This window comes from Salvelinus alpinus, chromosome 7 (genome assembly GCF_045679555.1).
Source record: "Salvelinus alpinus chromosome 7, SLU_Salpinus.1, whole genome shotgun sequence".
Taxonomy (NCBI): Eukaryota; Metazoa; Chordata; class Actinopteri; order Salmoniformes; family Salmonidae; genus Salvelinus; species Salvelinus alpinus.
Window position 1 is genome coordinate 59,182,499 of NC_092092.1, and position 20,660 is coordinate 59,203,158.

General features: G+C 44.3%; 1 protein-coding gene and 1 pseudogene across 1 annotated transcript in view; both read left to right on the forward strand.

Annotated features, from left to right (window-relative positions):
- The window catches only part of LOC139581897 (uncharacterized), a 25,055-nt pseudogene extending 22,528 nt beyond the window's left edge, over positions 1–2,527 (forward strand).
- Positions 2,528–7,795: 5,268 nt separating this feature from the next.
- The window catches only part of LOC139581361 (testican-1-like), a 493,855-nt gene continuing 480,990 nt past the window's right edge, over positions 7,796–20,660 (forward strand). Inside the window, exons 1-2 of the mRNA XM_071411024.1 lie at positions 7,796–8,008; positions 8,604–8,774. Coding sequence (XP_071267125.1) covers positions 8,607–8,774 — 168 coding nt within the window. The 5' untranslated portion in view covers positions 7,796–8,008; positions 8,604–8,606. The remainder of the gene's footprint in view (positions 8,009–8,603; positions 8,775–20,660) is intronic.

Genomic DNA, 20,660 nt, shown 5'->3' on the forward strand with positions numbered 1-20,660 from the left:
TGTGCGTGCGTGTGTGTGTGTCTATAAGAGAGTGTGTGCCTACAAAGAGAAAATGCAATGAAATGCAATTCCTGTGTCTGGCTTATCTTCAATGTAATCAGTATCAAAGCTGTGCTTTGAATGTCTTCTATCTGAGAGTTATAGAGAGATGTGAGAACACTTTGTTATGCTTTCCGTCAACACAGTTCCTTCTGTTAATCTTTTACTTCCCCATCTCCCCCTGATCTTTCCACCTTTGATTTCCGACCGCTGACCCCTAACGGAGAGATTCCTGACCTGCAGTAACTACTTTGAGGGCATGTCCATGGGGATGGCGTTGACCGGTAGCCAGCGGAGCCCCCCCCCCCCCCCCCCCCCAGCCTACAGATGGCCTCCCAGAGCTCCTGACCCAGCTAGGTCTGGGGAAGTACATCGACGTGTTCCAACAGCAAGCGGTACAGACAAAAAAACAGCTAGCGCCCCCTGGGGTATAGGAGTAACTGATAAATGTCTATACACAGAGGGTTATTTGTTGAAGTAGCCTCCATCAGCAGGATTGACTGAGTTGTTTTCAGTGGCACAGAGGCTGACTGAAAGATCATTCTGAGTATGTCTTGTATAAGTGAAGTGTGGTGGATGTGTAAGCAACAGGACTGTCATGACCCTTGTTCTGCAGATTGACTTGCAGATCTTCTTGACTCTGTCTGACGAGGATCTGAAAAGAGCGAGAAGGACGATGCTTTTGGCCATCTCAGGTGAATGATCAGAAAAAACACCATATACATCTAACCCACTTTTCCCTGATGCTTACGTATATGTGATATAGAACATCTCTCTCCATCCATCCATCCAGACCGGAACAAAAGCAAGAGGAAACTGTCAGAGACGCCGCTGTGAAGCCAGGCTACCTGGAAGGCGGGCTAGTGGCCAGCTCACACGAATCATGGACGAGGACACAGCTGCTCAGAGAAACCACTGGTGAATCCTACACAACATTACCCAACCTGGGTGGAACTGTCTGGAAAAACAGCTCTATGATCAGACTGGCTTTCACATATCCTAGCCTTGGTGGCAAACCCAACATTGACCTTAGATCAGAATCTACTCTATGTGTGTTGTACATAAACATGTACATAAACATACAAGTGTAAATGAGAATGTATGAGGATATTAGAGATGATTATTAAACTTTTCCCCCCAAAATCCGCTTTTTTTTTTTATTTTTATTTTTTTTACCTGAGGACTTAACCAAATGTTTCTCAAACATTTTTGTATATTAGCAGACGCTCTTATCCGGAGTGACTTACAGTAGTGAGTGCATACATTTCATTACTTTTTCCGTACTGGTCCTCCATGGGAATTAAACCACAACCCTGACACTGGAAGTGCCATGGTGTGCCAAATAAGCTACACAGGACTTCAAACCAATTGATCTGAATAAAAACCTCCCTTGAAATGACCTGTAGAGTAACAAAGGTTTTGGATGTCTATGACCGTACGTACAGTAACTCAACGAGGTGCAAACAAGAGAATGGTCCACCGCTAGAGAGCACTGACATTACAGACTGTAGACTTTTTTTGTAGATTCAAGTCACATTCCCCACTCCTCATTATTGCATCAATAATTAATTATAAGTCCATTTCAGAAAGAAATCAACCAGCAACGACATTAAATAGAGCTTGATGGACAGCCAGGAGTTGGGTTGACACTATATGAACACTCAGATAAATGAATGGATTAAAAAATGAATAGCCCAACGGATTTATTCTGGTGGTGGTAGGCCTAATGTGAAACTCCTTTCAATATTGTTTGGCCTCACCTGAGTGCACATCTTAAAACTTCTAATCCCACGTATCAGCCATTAGCAGGCGAGAAGCCATTGCCTCCTAATGACCAGATATAAACAATGTTGCTAGGCTCGATTGACACGTTTTATCCTAGCAAAATGAAATGATCTGGTTGTCATTTTGAAGTGAGAATTATCTTGTCATTGTTTCAATAAGGCTATGTGCACAAGGCTTTGATAAACATTTAATATTCATTATGGATATCCTACAAACAGGGCCATAGGAGCAATTCTGGCATTGTGGGGGGGGGGGATACATTTTGCTACAGGGATCCGGACAGATGATTTTTTCTTAAAACAGGTTTTAAATGCTAATTTCTAGTGACTTTTGAGAGAAGGATACAGACAAATATGAATTTGCAAGGCTAAGGGTGGCCGTACAGAGGAGCACGTACTCTGGTACAGTCCAATCAGTCTTAGGGCCAATGGCCATTCATACTGTACTGAGTACCAGTGTGACTGTAATGTGGATCTATTCAATTAAACAACAATGTGGTACTCTCTGTTACTGTATGATTAATTTCCCAGTATTTGTCTCACTTCCCCTCTGTCAGGTTGTTACTACTGCTACTCTACTTACTGTATGATTCATTTCCCAGTATTTGTCTCCCTTCCCCTATGTCAGGTTGTTACTACTGCTACTCTACTTACTGTATGATTCATTTCCCAGTATTTGTCTCACTTCCCCTCTGTCAGGTTGTTACTACTGCTACTCTACTTACTGTATGGGTTGAGACTTAACGTCATATTTTCTACTTATAATACAGTTATTATACTGTATTATAAACTGGGAGGTTCAAGCCCTGAATGCTGATTGGCTGACAGCTGTGGTATACCACGGGTATGACAAAACATTTATTTTTACTGCTCTAATTACGTTGGTAACCAGTTTATAATAGCAATAAGGCACCTTGGGGGTTTGTGGTATATGGCCAATACACCACAGCTAAGGGCTGTGTCCAGGCACTCTGCGATGCGTCATCCCTAAGAACAGCCCTTAGCCATGGTATATTGGCCATATACCACACCCACCGTCCCTTATTGCTGAAATAACAACCAACAACATACAAAGTTAAAAACTGTTTTAGATTATTTTGAAGTAGGCAAGAAAGGTCTAACTGAAATGAATCATCCTCAACTATACAGAATGATAAAAACATATAGATGAAGTTAACACTATGCAATGCACCCTCTAGGACTTAAGCTGCTATCGCTTCATCAGAGATCATAGATGAACATTCAGATTGAGTCACACTATGACAGATTATCTGTGAACTACGAGCTTGGAGAGGCACTTCTTACTATCTTACCTGTTTGCTTGTGGCCTCTTTCTCTCTCCCTATCTGCCTGTCTGTCTGTGGGTATCATCATGGCTGCCCCTCTCCTGCATGAAGTTAACACATGCAACGCACCCTCTAGACCAGAGTCTGAAGTCATCATTTAAAAAATACATATTTAACTAGGATAGTCAGTTAATTAAGAACAAATACTTATTTACAATGACAGCCTAGGAACAGTGGGTTAACTGCCTCGTTCAGGGGCAGAACAACAGGTGTGTTTTATCTTGTCAGCTCAGGGATTTGATCTAGCAACCTTTCAGCTACTGGCACAACACTCTAACCACTAGGCTACCTGCCACCCAATCATGAGGGGCCTCAGTGGCTCTCAGGTCTGTGTACCAACATCCATACCCACACATGCAGTCAGAGCCAGCCCTAGCCTTTTTGGGGCCCTAATGGCATGTTTCTATACAGGATTTGTTTACATCTACGCAGGCATCTATGCGGGCTGGCACCTGTGTCCCCTGGGCCATGGCCCCGGCAGACCTGCACTCACTTAGGGCCAAAGCCAGGCCACTGGTACTTCTCAGCTGGCATTCACATAACAATTACTAACTGTGAACTTTAACACCTCACAAAGCAACTATTTTGATTATGCAGAGGTTGTTGATTTTGAAGAGCAGAATCAACAACCTCTGCATAATCAATGTCCTCACTGTGGGCACATAGTGTGTTGTGAAATCTGTGAATGTATTGTAATGGTAAAAAATTGTATAAACTGACTTAATTCTGCTGGACCCCAGGAAGAGTAGCTGCAGCTTTGGCAATCAGTCAAACACTGTCAGCCCTAGCTATCTGAAAACAATGTCCCTAGTATAACATAAGGGTGCATACCAGGGGTTCCCAAACTTTTTTGGACCAACCCATTTTGATATAAAAAAAAATGTGAGACTCCACCATCTAAACAAAGTGATCTAATCAATGTTTACTTTTACTTTTACTGACTATTACAAATCAGTCTGACAGTACTTGTGACAGTAGTTTTATTTATTTGTATTTAACCTTAATTTAATCTGAAGGAAGTATGGTTTGAAGTGACTGAAATGCATCAGAAAAGTATTGGGATGTTAGGAAGATCATCAGACAATCATTTTGTTTGATCTTGATGTTCTTTTCCCCCCAGTGTGATTTAGTGCCTGGTCTTGTCCACTCTGTTCTAATGAGGCTTGTTGGGTATTGTAAAGAGAAACAGAAGACCCATATGTGTTCCTGAGAGTCTAATCTTTCAGTGATGGGGTCATAATATGTAGTTTAAACCAATCAAAAGATGGTGTTACGGTCAAAAAGTAAAATTTTGTTTAATAGTTGTTTCTTTGCAGCAATTCGACAATGAAGGCCTGATTCATGCAGTCTCCTCTGAACAGTTGATGTTGAGATATGTCTGTTGTTTGAACTCTCTGAAGAATTCATTTGGGCTGCAATTTCTGAGGCTGGTATCTCTAATGAACTTATCCTCTGCAGCAGAGGTAAATCTGGGTCTTCCTTTCCTGTGGCGGTCCTCATGAGAGCCAGTTACATCATAACGCCTGTTGTTTTTACGACTGCACTTGAAGAAACTTTCAAAGTTCTTGAAATTTTCCGGAATGACTGACCTTCATGTCTTAAATGAAAGTAATGATGGACTGTTGTTTCTCTTTGCTTATTTGAGCTGTACTTGCCATAATATCTTCTGTATACCACCCCTACCTTGTCACAACAAAACTGACTGGCTCAAACGCATTAAGAAGAAAATAAATTACACAAATTAACTTTTAACAAGGCACACCTGTTAATTGAAATGCATTCCAGGTGACTACCTCATGAAGCTGGTTGAGAGAATGCCAAGAGTGTGAAGAGCTCTCATCAAAGCAAAGGGTTGCTGATTTGTTTAACACTTTTTTGGTTACTACATGATTCAATATTTGTTTTTTCATAGTTTTGATGTCTTCACTATTTTTATACAATGTAGAAAATAGTAAAATAAAGAAAAAACTCTGAATGAGTAGGTGTGTCCAAACTTTTGACTGGTATTGTATTTATTCAGATATAGGGGGTGCTGCAGCATCCTGAGCAGCCCTTTTTCTCGCGGCTATGTATCTGCACGCACAGTGAGGCGAAGACCTTTGGAGGATGGCCTGGTGTCAAGAAGGGCAGCAAAGAAGCCACTTCTCTCCAGGAAAAACATCAGGGACAGACTGATATTCTGCAAAAGGTACAGGGATTGGACTGCTGAGGACTGGTGTAAAGTCATTTTCTCTGATGAATCCCCTTTCCGATTGTTTGGGGCATCCGGAAAAAAGCTTGTCTGGAGAAGACAAGGTGAGAGCTACCATCAGTCCCGTGTCATGCCAACAGTAAAGCATCCTGAGACCATTCATGTGTGGGGTTGCTTCTCAGCCAACGGAGTGGGCTCAATCACAATTTTGCCTAAGAACACAGCCATGAATAAAGAATGGTACCAACACATCCTCCGAGAGCAACTTCTCCCAACCATCCAGGAACAGTTTGGAGACAAACGATGCCTTTTCCAGCATGATGGAGCACCTTGCCATAAGGCAAAAGTGAAAACTCTTCACGTTCTGACCTTAGTTCCTTTTTTATGTCTTTATTTTAGTTGGTCAGGGCGTGAGTTGGGGTTGGCATTCTATGTTGTTTTTCTATGTTTTGTTCTGTTGTTATATTTTTATGTGTTTTGCCTAGTATGGTTCTCAATCAGAGGCAGGTGTCAGTCGTTGCCACTGATTGGGAGCCATATTTAGGTAGCCTGTTTTCTAGTGTGTTTTGTGGGTGATTGTTTCCTGTGTTCGTGTTTTCACCATACGGTACTGTTTCGGTTTTCATTTATTCTCTTGTTCTTTTGTATTTTGGATTCATTCTCGATTAAATAATATTATGGATACGTACCACGCTGCATTTTGGTCCTCCTCTCCTTCCACCAACGAAAGCCGTTACAATAACTAAGTGACTCGGGGAACAAAACATCGATATTTTGGGTCCATGGCCAGGAAACTCCCCAGACCTTAATCCCATTGAGAACTTGTGGTCAATCCTCAAGAGGCGGGTGGACAAACTCCAAGCATTGATTATGCAAGAATGGGCTGCCATCAGTCAGGATGTGGCCCAGAAGTTAATTGACAGCATGCCAGGGTGGATTGCAAAGGTCTTGAAAAAGAAGGGTCAACACTGCAAATATTGACTCTTTGCATCAACTTCATGTAATTGTCAATAAAAGCCTTTGACACTTATGAAATGCTTGTAATTATACTTCAGTATTCCATAGTAACATCTGACAAAAAGATCTAAAGACACTGAAGCAGCAAACTTTGTGGAAATTATTAATTGTGTCATTCTCAAAACGTTTGGCCACGACTGTACAAGTAAGGCCTAAACAAAGCAAAGTAAGCAAACCAATTGATAGGCTATCCACCCACCCTCAGGACTGGACCCTTCATTGCATCAGATTTACGTTTTTTTCAGACTTCCATATCGGGATGCATAGTTTTTAGGTTAGCGCCGTTTCCACATTAAACCCTTCTCCTTCCGCCTTGTTTCCCCTCATTGCACAGGTGGCGCTGCCATTGTATGTCTGCAGTCACACCGTGCACCGGATAGGCTATATATAGCCTCGGGAGCGACAGCCACTCAGAGTGAAGGTATGTCGGCCTGCCTCAGCCCGGAGCCCGGAGAGATGAGAGAATATGTGGAGGGAGTCTATTGGGAGAGATTATCACTGCATATTATAATATAACGACCATGTCCGCATGCCATAGGCGTGAAAAAGAGACACATTGTTCGGACCCGTTTTCCTTTGGCTGCTATTCTATGTTATAGGCCTGTGCTATATTGGACTAGGCTTTACAGGTTTGTTGTTCCCCAGTTTAGTTTCTTAGTGCTTCCTCCATGACATCGTGCGCTGCGCGTGGTGCTGAAGGGACAGCGATGCTGAAAGAGTCTCTGCAGTGGGTCAGAAAGCTACTAGCGCAGGCCATATCTCGAGGTTACATGAAATAGACCAATAACAGATAATACAGATGATTGTAAAGTGTCAGATATATTCACAGTGCTTATTCTACAAAAGCCTTCACGTTTCAAGTAATGGAATCATGCAGTAACAATAGGTGGCAGGTAGCCTAGTGTTAGGAGCGTTGGGCCAGCTGACAAGGTAAAAATCTGTCGTTCTGCCCCCGAACAAGGCAGTTAACCCACTGTTCCTGGGCCGTCATTGTAAATAAGAATTTGTTCTTAACTAGGACTTCTCTGAAGAAACCGCCTACTCGGCTCGCATTTTGATGACCAGAAGAGAGTTATCTGGGGATAACAACTACAAAAGGTGTTTAGGACTATATCAATCATAAAAATACAAAATAATCCATCACCAAAAACATATTCTTCTTATTGGTAGTCTTATCACCTGGAAATATCGCCTTGAAACAACAAACATTCGCTTATTCCATTGTGAATGCACCATTCCCTCCGTTGTAAATCATTGACACACCAACACTGCACTGCAAAGAGAAAGTGAGAGGGGAGAGTGGGGATAGGGAACAGGGAGGGAGAAAGGAAGGTATAGAGGAGGGTGAAAGAGTGAGTGAGGTAGCGATTGGGTGGGGGAGAGAGAGAGCCTGCTATCAGAGAGGCGGAGTCTGGGCGGAAAGGTTACGGAGGGGGAGGAGAGAGACAAGTTCTGAGGCTCGTTCCTGCTGCTCACGGTCGCCGTCAGTATTACTGCTGAGTTCGGAGCTACCGGAGGTCCCGTGGATACTCAGTCTACTCTACCGGACCGTTGAACCGTCTAACTGACACCCGCAGAAACTTCACAACTGAGCCCCCTGTTTCCCCCGGAAGCTGGACAAGCTATCCGAGGTAGGTGGACGGGAGAGGTGGGTCTGAGTTAGGACCCGTGGTGACAGATTTGTATGTAGAGATGAGAGGCAGAGGAAGATAGGCTACGTAGACTATGTATTTCTGGTTCACTGCTATTTTGGTCAGAGGAGATGTGAGGGGCGCGCGCTCCAAGGAGGCGGTAATTGTGTTGAAGGCTGTTAATTGCCTGTTTATCTGGCGGAGAGCCTCTAGAGCTAATCGTTTCCCGTGCTCCATCTGCCACGGTGTGAAAATGCGATATGTTTTCAAATGTTTATAATCAGTTTAAAGATGAGGAGCAGCAATTGCATAAGAGGCACTCAGGCAATGTAATTCATCCAATATAATAGGTTGAATAACATCCTGTCCTCCTCCATTGTTGATGCAGATATTTACATCATTAAATTAATATTCAGTCCCTGATAGTAAGTGCATGTGAATGAACTTCTAGGTGCGTAGGTTGCGTTGAAAATTATGCCTAGTTCACTATCTGTGCATTATGGCAGCACGCTCCTCTCCATCCCTTGTTGGCCATCCCTTGTGCTCAATGTCACTTTCTCTCTAATTTTCTCTTTCCCTTTCTTTCTTTTTTCAGACGATGCTTTTCTGTCTGCTGCCTCTCGCGGCTCTCTTGCTGCGCGCTGAGGGCAGGCGCGGGGAAACAGTGGTCCGTAACAACAACAATGGCCACGCGCTGGACAACGACAAATGGCTGAGCACGGTGTCTCAGTACGACAAGGACAGATATTGGAACAAATTCAGAGATGTGAGTTTAGAATTACCGTGTTTTTCGCAACTTTGCTTTCAAATGGTCTATTTTGGCTACTGTTGGATCTGGCCACGAGGCCTGTTGCTATTGCAGTATCTAGTAATGGTTGGGTGATTTGACTGACAGGTGTGTGTGTAGGCAGACCCTACCTTGCCACACCCTTACTTTAAGTACGTGAGTGAGAGTCCCAGCTAGGCAGGCAGAGGGCTTAATCAAGTGTGTGGCCTGCTCACCATCAACACACACCACTGACCCACTGATGCTCCCTACTCAGTCACAGGCCACTGGGACCATAGCGATCCTGGGGGTTCTGTAATCAATGGAACACAGTGGTTTAGTGTGAGTATCAAATGGCACCACCCTATTCCCTATATAGTGCACTACATTAGACCAGAGCCCATAAGGTGTTCTCGATGGTTGGGACACAGACATAGCCTCCTGTGTGTTCCATCTAATCCATTAGGGATTTAGAAATGGGTAACGGCAACCGTTAGCAGTCTCATCTAGCCCTGCCATGTTGGTTATTTAAGCAATACAGCCCAATTTGGGGTGCTATATTTAAGCAATATGGCCCAAGGAGGTGTGGTATATTTAAGCAATAAGACCCAAGGGGGTGTGGTATATTTAAGCAATAAGACCCAAGGGGGTGTGGTATATTTAAGCAATAAGACCCAAGGGGGTGTGCTATATTTAAGCAATAAGACCCAAGGGGGTGTGGTATATTTAAGCATTAAGACACAAGGGGGTGTCCTATATTTAAGCAATAAGACCCAAGGGGGTGTGCTATATTTAAGCAATAAGACCCAAGGGTGTGTGGTATATTTAAGCAATAAGACCCAAGGGGGTATGATATATTTAAGCACTAAGACCCAAGGGGGTGTGGTATATTTAAGCAATAAGACACAAGGGGGTATGCTATATTTAAGCAATAAGACACAAGGGGGTATGCTATATTTAAGCAATAAGACACAAGGGGGTGTGCTATATTTAAGCAATAAGACCCAAGGGGGTATGCTATATTTAAGCAATAAGACCCAAGGGGGTGTGGTATATTTAAGCAATAAGACCCAAGGGGGTGTGGTATATTTAAGCAATAAGACACAAGGGGGTGTGCTATATTTAAGCAATAAGACACAAGGGGGTATGCTATATTTAAGCAATAAGACCCAAGGGGGTATGCTATATTTAAGCAATAAGACCCAAGGGGGTGTGCTATATTTAAGCAATAAGGCCCAAGGGGGTGTGCTATATTTAAGCAATAAGACACAAGGGGGTATGCTATATTTAAGCAATAAGACACAAGGGGGAATGCTCTATTTAAGTATTAAGACACAAGGGGGTGTGGTATATTTAAGCAATAAGACACAAGGGGGTGTGCTATATTTAAGCAATAAGACACAAGGGGGTGTGCTATATTTAAGCAATAAGACCCAAGGGGGTATGCTATATTTAAGTATTAAGACCCAAGGGGGTGTGCTATATTTAAGCACTAAGGCCCCAGGGAGTGTGGTATATTTAAGCAATAAGACCCCAGGGAGTGTGGTATATTTAAGCAATAAGACCCCAGGGAGTGTGGTATATTTAAGCAATAAGACCCCAGGGAGTGTGGTATATTTAAGCAATAAGGCTCGAAGAGGGTGTGGTATATTTAAGCAATAAGGCTCGAAGAGGGTGTGGTATATTTAAGCAATAAGGCTCGAAGAGGGTGTGGTATATGGCTAAGGGCAGTTCTTAGGCAAGATGCCACACGGATACAGCCCTTAGCCGTGGTATATTGGCCATATACCACAAACCCAGAGGTGGCTTATTGTTATTATAAACTGGTTACCAACATAAATAGAACAGTAAACAAGTACTTTTGTGTCATACCTGTGGTAGATTGTCTGATATACACACAGACCCAAACTATAATGTGTAACAGGGCATGCAGCAGTGAGAGTGGTTATTGACATTAGCAAACATTTTCTTGACTGGGGTGATGTGGGAGCTAGCGTTGACCCTGGCGCTGCATCGTTCTTCATTGGAGTGGTGGCGTGAAACCTAGCATCTAGCGGCCTGTAAACGCCCAAGTCAGAGCTAGCGTTAGCAAAATCCCTTAAAGCCCTGTGTTGTGTGTATGTGGGGGGAGGGAGGAGGTGTGTGTGTCTGTGGCGTGCAGCTCCCTCTCCATGGTCTTTCATGCAAATGAAACTCATTAGGTGGAAGCTGCTTGATGTCTGGGAGGAGAGGAGAGGGGAGGAGGGATGAGGCGGAGTGGAGAGGGGTAAAGGCTGTGACATTTTGGTTTAATATTTGATGATGCCTCTGGCGCTCAAAGAGATTACGAATATTATGGACATGTTGGAATTGACTGAAATTTGGAAGCTTAAAAATCTGGATCTTGTAAGATATTCTTGGAGGAGGCTTAATCAAACTAGTCAGATTGATTCTTTTCATTTGATCCTCTTAAATGCGATCAAACCATCAACTTATCAATCAATCAAATGTATTTATAAAGTCCTTTTTACATCAGCAGATGTCACAAAGTGATATGCAGAAACCCAGCCTAAAACCCCCAAAACTCCCTAGAAATGAGTTGCCAGGAAGAAATCTAGAGAGGAACCAGGCTCTGAAGGGTGGCCAGTCCTCTTCTGGCTTCGCTGGCTGGAGATTATAACAGTACATGGCCAAGATGTTCAAAATTTCATAGAGGACCAGCGGGGTCAAATAATAATAATCACAGTGGTTGTGGAGGGTGCAACTGGTCAGCACCTCAGGAGTAAATGTCAGTTAGCTTTTCAAAGTCGATCATTCAGAGTATCTCTACTGCTCCTGCTGTCTCTAGAGAGTTGAAAACAGCAGGTCTGGGACAAGGTAGCACGTCCGGTGAATAGGTCAGGGTTTCATAGCCGCAGGCAGAACAGTTGAAACTGGAGCAGCAGCACGACCAGATGGACTGGGGACAGCAAGGAGTCATCAGGTCAGGTAGTCCTGAGGCATGGTCCTAGGGCTAAGGTCTTCTGGGATGAGAGGGAGAGAGAATTAGAGGGAGCATACTTAAATTCCCACAGGACACCGGATAAGACAGGAGAATTACACCAGATATAACAGACTGACCCTAGCCCCAGACACATAAACTATTGCAGCATAGATACTGGAGGCTGAGACAGGAGGGGTCGGGAGACACTGTGGCCCCGTCTGACGATACCCCTGGACAGGGCCAACCAGGCAGGATATAACCCCTCCCAATTTGCCAAATCACAGCCCCCAGACCACTAGAGGGATATCCACAGACCACCAACTTACTGAGACAAGGCTGAGTATAGCCCACGGAGATCTCCTCCAGCGCACGAGCCCTAGGGGGTGCAAAACTGGCCAGGAAGATCACGTCAGTGCCTCAACCCACTCAAGTGACACACCCCTCCTAGGAACGGCATGGAAGAGCACTAGTATGCCAGTGACTCAGCCCCCGTAACAGGGTCAGAAGCAGAGAATCCCAGTGGAGAGAAGGGAAACGGCCAGGCAGAGACAGCAAGGGCGGTTCGTTGCTCCAGTGCCTTTCCGTTCACCTTCACACCCCTGGGCCAGACTACACTCAATCATAGGACCTACTGAAGAGATGACTCTTCAGTAAAGACTTAAAGGTTGAGATCGAGTCTGCGTCTCTCACATGGATAGGCAAACCATTCCATAAAAAAATGTGTTCTATAGGAGAAAGCCCTGCCTCCAGATGTTTACTTAGAAATTCTAGGGACAGTAAGGAGGCCTGCGTCTTGTGACCGTAACGTATGTGTAGGTATGTATGGCAGGACCAAATCAGAGAGATAGGTAGGAGCAAGCCCATGTAATGCTTTGTATATTAGCAGTAAAACCTTGACATCAGCCCTAACCTTAAAAGGATGCCAGAGGCTAGCACTGGAGTAATATGATCACATCTTTTGGTTCTAGTCAAGATTCTATCAGCCATGTTTAGCATTAACTGAAGTTTATTTAGTGCTTTATCCGGGTAGCCGGAAAGTAGAGTATTGCAGCAGTCTAATTTAGAAGTGACAAAAGCATGGAATAGCTTTTCTGCATAATTTTTGGACAAAAGGTTTCTGATTTTTGCAATGTTACGAAGATGGAAAAAAGCTGTCCTTTAAATATTCTTGATATGTTTGTCAAAAGAGAGAACCGGGTCCAGAGTAACGCTGAGGTGCTTCACAGTTTTATTTGATTGTCAGATCCAACAAAAGATCTCTTTGTTTCTTGGGACCTAGAACTAGCATCTCTGTTTTGTCATAGTTTAAAAGTGAAACATTTACCGCCATCCACTTTCTTATGTCTGAAACACAGGCTTCCAGGGAGAGCAATTTTGGGGCTTCACCATGTTTCATCAAAATGTACAGCTGGGTATCATCCGCATAGCAGTGAAAGTTAACATCATGTTTCCGAATGACATCACCAAGAGGTAAAATATATAGAGCCTTGTTTTGACACCATTAAAAGGTAATTTACCATCTTCACGAGTGCAGTTTCAGTGCTTTGATGGGGTCTAAAACCAGACTGAAGCGTTTCGTGTACATTATTTGTTTTCAGGAAGTCCGTGAGTTGCTGCTCAACAGCTTTTTCAAAAATGTTTGAGAGGAATGGGTGATTCAATATAGGCCGATAGTTTTTTACATTACAATGTTTGGCTTTTTAAGAGAGACTTTATTACTGCCACTTTTAGTGAGTATGGTACAGATCCGCTGGATAGGGAGCCATTTATTATCTTCAACATAGGAGGACCAAGCACAGGAAGATAAAGTAAAGCAGATAAAGTAAAGCAGTGTGACACACACAACAACACAGTTACACATGGAATTAACATGTGCTCTGACAGCTGGTGCTTAAAGTTAATGAGGGAGATATGACCCTCCAGCTTCAGTGATTTTTGCAATTCGTTCCAGTCATTGGCAGCAGAGAACTGGAATGAAAGGCGGCCAAATGAGGAATTGGCTTTGGGGGTGACCAGTGAAATATACCTTCTGGAGCGCGTGCTATGGGTGGGTGTTGCTATCGTGACCAGTGAGCTGAGATAAGGCGGGGCTTTACCTAGCAAAGACTTATAGATGACTTATAGTGGGTTTGGCGACGAATATGAAGCGAGGGCCAGCCAACGAGAGCATACAGGTCGCAGTGGTGGGTAGTTTATGGGGCTTTGGTGAGAAAACGGATGGCACTGTGATAGACTGCATCCAATTTGCTGAGTAGAGTGTTGGAGGCTATTTTGTAAATGACATCACCGAAGTCAAGGATCGGTAGGATAGTCAGTTTTACGAGGGTATGTTTGGCAGCATGAGTGAAGGATGCTTTGTTGCGAAATAAGTAGCCGGTTCTAGATTTAATTTTGAATTGGAGATGCTTAATGTGAGTCTGGAAGGAGAATTTACAGTCTAACCAGACACCTAGGTATTTGTAGTTGTCCACATATTCTATGTCAGAACCGTCCAGAGTAGTGATGCTGGACGGGCGGGCAGGTGCTGGTAGCGATTGGTTGAAGAGCATGCATTTAGTTTTACTTGCATTTAAGAGCAGTTGGAGGCCACGGAAGGAGAGTTGTATGGCGTTGAAGCTCGTCTGGAGGTTAATTAACACAGTGTCCAAAGAAGGGCCTGAAGTATACAGAATGGTATCGTCTGCGTAGAGGTGGATCAGAGAATCACCAGCAGCAAGAGTGACATTATTGATGTATATAGAGGAAAGAGTCGGCCCGAGAATTGAACCCTGTGGCACCCCCATAGAGACTGCCAGAGGTCCGGACAACAGGCCCTCCGATTTGACAACCTGAACTCTGTCGTGAACCAGGCGAGGCAGTCATTTGAGAAACCAAGGCTGTTGAGTCTGCCGATAAGAATGTGGTGATTGACAGAGTCGAAAGCCTTGGCCAGGTCTATGAATACAGCTGCGCAGTGTTGTCTCTTATCAATGTAGGTTATGATATCGTTTAGGACCTTGAGCGTGGCTGAGGTGCACCCATGACCAGCTCGGAAACCAGATTGCATAGCGGAGAAGGTGTGGTAGGATTCGAAATGGTCGGTGATCTGTTTGTTAACTTGGCTTTCGAAGACCTTGGAAAGGTAGGGTAGGATAGATATAGGTGTGTAGCAGTTTGGGTCTAGAGTGTCTCCCCCTTTTGAAGAGAGGGATGACCGTGGCAGCTTACCAATCTTTGGGGATCTCAGACATTACGAAAGAGAGGTTGAACAGGCTAGTAATAGGGGTTGCAACAATTTCGGCTGATCATTTTAGAAAGAGAGGGTCCAGATTGTCTAGCCCTGCTGATTTGTAGGGGTCCAGATTTTGCAGCTCTTTTAGAACATCAGCTATCTGGATTTGGGTGAAGGAGAAATGGGGGAGGCTTGGGCGAGTTGCTGTGGGGAGCGCAGGGCTGTTGACCAGGGTAGGGGTGGCCAGGTGGAAAGCATGGCCAGCCGTAGAAAAATGCCTATTGAAATTCTCCATTATCGTGGATTTATCGGTGGTGACAGTGTTTCCTAGCCTCAGTGCATTGGGTAGCTGGGAGGAGGTGCTCTTATTCTCCATGGACTTTACAGTGTCCCAAAACTTTTTGGAGTTTGTGCTGCAGGATGCAAATCTCTGTTTGAAAAAGCTATCCTTTGTTTTCCTAACTGCCTGTGTATATTGGTTCCTAACTTCCCTGAAAAGTTGCATATCGTGGGGGATATTTGATGCTAATGCAGTACGCCACAGGATGTTTTTTGTGCTGGTCAAGGGCAGTCAGGTCTGGAGTGAACCACGGGCTATATCTGTTCCTGGTCCTACATTTTTTTGAATGGGGCATGCTTATTTAAGATTGTGAGGAAAGCACTTTTAAAGAGTAGCCAGGCATCTTCTACTGACGGAATGAGGTCAATATCCTTCCAGGATACCTGGGCCAGGTCGAATAGAAAGGCCTGCTCGCTGAAGTGTTTTAGGGAGCGTTTGACAGTGATGAGGGGTGGTCGTTTGACTGCAGACCCATTACGGACACAATCATTGAGGCAGTGATCGCTGAGATCCTGGTTGAAGACAGCAGAGGTGTATTTGGAGGGCAGGTTGGTTAGGATGATATCTATGAGGGTGCTTGTGTTTACGGAGTGAAAGCAATCCTCTCTTGGGGAATGCGGCTTTTTAGTAAGCTTTGCAACAGTATCAAAAATCAATGTTGGATTGTTCTTTTTCTCCTCAATTAGGTTGGAAAAATAGGATGATTGAGCAGCAGTGAGGACTCTTCGATATTGCACGGTACTGCCTTTCCAAGCTTGTTGGAAGAATTGGAGCGCCATTTGCTTCAGGCCTCAGGTATTTTCTGTATGCCAGGAGCTAGTTTTCAATTTGTTTTTGTTTTTAGGGGTGCGACTGCATCTACGGTATTACGGGAGGTTAAATTTAGTTCCTCAGTTAGGTGGTTAACCAATTTTTGTACTCCGACGTTGTTGGGTAGGTGGAGGGAGTCTGGAAGGGCATCTAGGAATCTTTGGGTTGTCTGAGATTTTATGGCGCAGCTTTTGATGATCCTTGGTTGGGGTCTAAGCAGATTATTTGTTGTGAATGCAAACGTAATAAGATGGTGGTCAGATAGTCCAGGATTATGAGGAAAATATTTGTTTCACGGGACAAAACTAGGTCCAGGGTATGACTGTGGCAGTGAGTAGATCTGGAGACATGTTGGACAAAAACCACTGAGTTGATGATGGCTCCAAAAGCCTTTTGGAGTGGGCCTGTGGACTTTTCCATGTGAATTGTATATATCCCTCCATATAACTATGACAGACTTTCCACGAGGGTGAGGATGTTGGACATTTAACCAAGGTTTAATTACTGACAGTACTTTCTTAACAAAAACAAAGAAATTCATAAACTTTTTCTTGCTCAATCTAGGTTCAACAGACCCACTTATCGTATGGGGTGCATTTAAATGTGCCTTTAGAGGCCAATCAATTCAAATGTCATAACAAAAACAAAACCGGTAAAAGGAGAAAAGACAACCGAAATAGAAGAACTAACATTACACATTGATGGTGTTGATAAATGTACTACAGAAGCACTGAATAGTTTAGATGCAAAACAAAAGGAGTTTGACGAACTGATTCAGGAAAACATTATTGTACGAACAAATTGGATGGAGAATGGCGAAAAATGCAGCAAGTTTTTCCTAAACCTTCAGTATAGATATGTAACCAAAAAGAATCTAGAGAAAATAGTTACAAACGATGGAGAATCCTTCTCATCAAAGGAGATTTTAAATATTTTTAAACAAACGTTCTCTTGTCGAGTTTTCCAACCCCACTTGGCGATGAATATTTTGATCTCTTTCTCCCAAAACGACATGGTTGTAACGCTTGTCGTTAGGTGGAAGAGAGGAGGACCAAATCGCAGCGTGGTACGTTTCCATATTTATTGGAACACTTCATAAACACGAACAAAACAATAAACAGAATGAAACCAACGACGCTACAGACGGGCAGCTCAGGCGGCGCTGGGCAGACGGACAGCGCAGGCAGCTCTGGGCAGACGGGTAGCTCAGACGGCTCTGGGCAGACGGGTAGCGCAGACGGCGCTGGGCAGACGGATAGCGCAGACGGCGCTGGGCAGACGGCAGACTCTGGCCGGCTGAGGCGCACAGTAGGCCTGGTGCGTGGTGCCGGAACTGGTGGTACCGGGCTAAGGACACGCACCTCAAGGCTAGTGCGGGGAGCAGCAACAGGGCGCACAGGGCTCTGGAGACGCACAGGAGGCTTGGTGCGTGGTGCCGGAACTGGTGGTACCGGGCTGGAGACACGCACCACAGGGCGAGTGCGTGGAGGAGGAACAGGGCTCTGGAGACGCACTGGAAGCCTGGTGCGTTGTGTAGGCATTGGTGGTACTGGGCTGGGGCGAGGAGGTGGCGCCGGATATACCGGACCGTGAAGGCGTACAAGAGCTCTTAAGCACCGAGCCTGCCCAACCTTACCTGGTTTAATGCTCCCCGTAGCCAGGCCAGTGCGGCGAGGTGGAATAGCCCGCACTGGGCTGTGCTGGCGAACCGGGGACACCATGCGTAAGGCTGGTGCCATGTACACCGGCCCGAGGAGACGTACTGGAGACCAGATACGTTGAGCCGGCTTCAAGGCACCTGGCTCGATGCCCACTCTAGCCCGGCCGATACGTGGAAATGGAATGTACCGCACCGGGCTAAGCATACGTACAGGAGACACCGTGCGCTTTTCCGCATAACACGGTGTCTACCCGTACTCTCGCTCTCCACGGTAAGCACGGGGAGTTGGCGCAGGTCTCCTACCTGACTTCCCCACAATCCCCTTTATTCCCCCCCCAAGACATTTTTGGGGCTGCTTCTCAGGCTTCCGTGCTAGCCGCGTACCTTGATAACGTCTCCGTTCCTCCATTCTCCTGTATCCCTCCTCGCACTGTTCCATTGAATCCCAGGTGGGCTCCGGCACTCTCTCTGGATCGATCGACCACCCAGATCCTTCTCCCAAGTCCATGAGTCCAGCGTAATGGGCCGCTGCTGCTGCTGTCGCTGCTGCCCGTTACCACGCTGCTTGGTCCGAGTATGGTGGGTGATTCTGTAACGACTCTCGTCATTGGTTGAAGGAAAGGAGGACCAAATCGCAGCGTGGTACGTTTCCATATTTATTGGAACACTTCATAAACACGAACAAAACAATAAACAGAATGAAACCAACGACGCTACAGACCTGAACATGTGAACCTAGTGAAAACAAAGAACGCAATGAACAGGAACAATCACCCACAAACAAACAGTGAACACAGCCTACCTAAATATGGTTCCCAATCAGAGACAACGTAAAACACCTGCCTCTGATTGAGAACCATATCAGGCCAATCAGACACACCTAAACCAATGAGACACAAAACACAGAATATACCCACCCAGCTCACGTCCTGACCAACTAAACAAAGACTAACCAAAGGAAATAAGGTCAGGAATGTGACAATGGTAAACTATCTGCGACACAAAATACATCTTGTGAAGGCCTAAATACACAGGACAAACTATGGTTGCCAATTGATTTCTTTCAGACGGTGAAAACCTGTGGCCTCGATGGCATTCCAATAGAGATACAGTACCAGTTAAAAGTATGGACACACCTACTCATTCCAGGATTTCTTTATTTTTACTATTTTCTACATTGTAGTATAATAGTGAAGACATCAAAATGATGAAATAACAAATCAAAATATATTTTTATATTTGAGATTCTTCGAATTATCCACCCTTTGCCTTGATGACAGCTTTGCACACTCTTGGCATTCTCTCAACCAGCTTCATGAGGTAGTCACCTGGGATGCATTTCAATTAACAGGTGTGCCTTGTTAATTTGTGTAATTTATTTCCTTCTTAATGCGTTGTGACAAGGTAGGGGTGATATACAGAAGATAGTCCTATTTGGTAAAAGACCAAGTCCATATTATGGCAAGAACAGATCGACAGTCCATCATTACTTTAAGACATGAAGGTCAGTTAATCCAGGAAAATTTCAAGAACTTTGAACGTTTCTTCAAGTGCAGTCGCAAAACCCATCAAGCGATATGATGAAACTGTCTCTCATGAGGACCGCCACAGCAAAGAAAGACCCAGAGTTACCTCTGCTGCAAAGGATAAGTTCATTAGAGTTACCAGCCTCAGAAGTTGCAGCCCAAATAAATGCTTCAGAGAGTTCAAGTAACAGACACATCTCAACATCAACTGTTCAGAGGAGACTATGTGAATCAGGCCTTCATGGTCGAATTGCTGCAAGGAAACCTACTAAAGGACACCAATAAGAAGAGGAATCCTTGCTTGGGCCAAGGAACACGAGCAATTGATTTTTGGTTCCAAAAATGAACGGATGATCTCCGTATGTGTAGTTCCCACCATGAAGCATGGAGCAGGAGGTGTGATGGTATAGGGGTGCTTTGCTGGTGACATTGTCAGTGATCTATTTAGAATTCAAGGCACACTTAACCAGCATGGCTGCCACAGCTTTCTGAGGCGATACGCCATCCCATCTTGTTGGCGCTTAGTGGGACTATCATTTGTTTTTCAACAGGACAATGACTCAACACACCTCCAGGCTGTGTAAGGGCTATTTGACCAAGAAGGAGAGTAATGGAGTGCTGCATCAGATGACCTGGCCTCCGCAATCACCAGAACTCAACCCAATTGAGATGGTTTGGGATGAGTTGGACTGTAGATTGAAGGAAACGCAGCCAACAAGTGCTCGGCATATGTGGGAACTCCTTGAAGACTGTTGGAAAAGCATTCCAGATGAAGATGGTTGAGAGACTGCCAAGAGTATGCAAAGCTGTCATCAAGGCAAAGGGTGGCTACTTAGAAGAATCTCAAATATGAAATATTTTTTGATTTGTTTAACACTTTTTTTTGGTTACGACATGTTTCCATATGTGTTATTTCATTATTTCACTATTATTCTACAATGTTGAAAATAGTAAATATAAAGAAAACCCTTGAATGAGTAGGTGTGTTCAAGCTTTAGACTGGTAATGTATATCAAACTTTTTATGAATTACTGAAAGATCCATTACTATCATGTGTTAATTACTCATATATATTACATCTAATGATATCATTAAGGAGCTCAAAATGAAGGGATTAGAGACAAAAGTATCAATGTACGCCGATGCTACAAGTTTTCTCTCTAGTCCTTTCAGAGGACCAGGATAATATCTCCAGTTTGTCAGGACTAAAATCCTACTGTGATAAGTGATGTTATGGATTGGGTCTCTGAGAGATGCAAACTTTAAATTGCCATGTGGTCTCCCAATTAAATGGGCAGCTGACGAAGTTGATGTGCTTCCCTGAAAAATGGAGCGCCGTTTCATTTAATTTGGAAAACCAGTTAAAGTTATATGGGC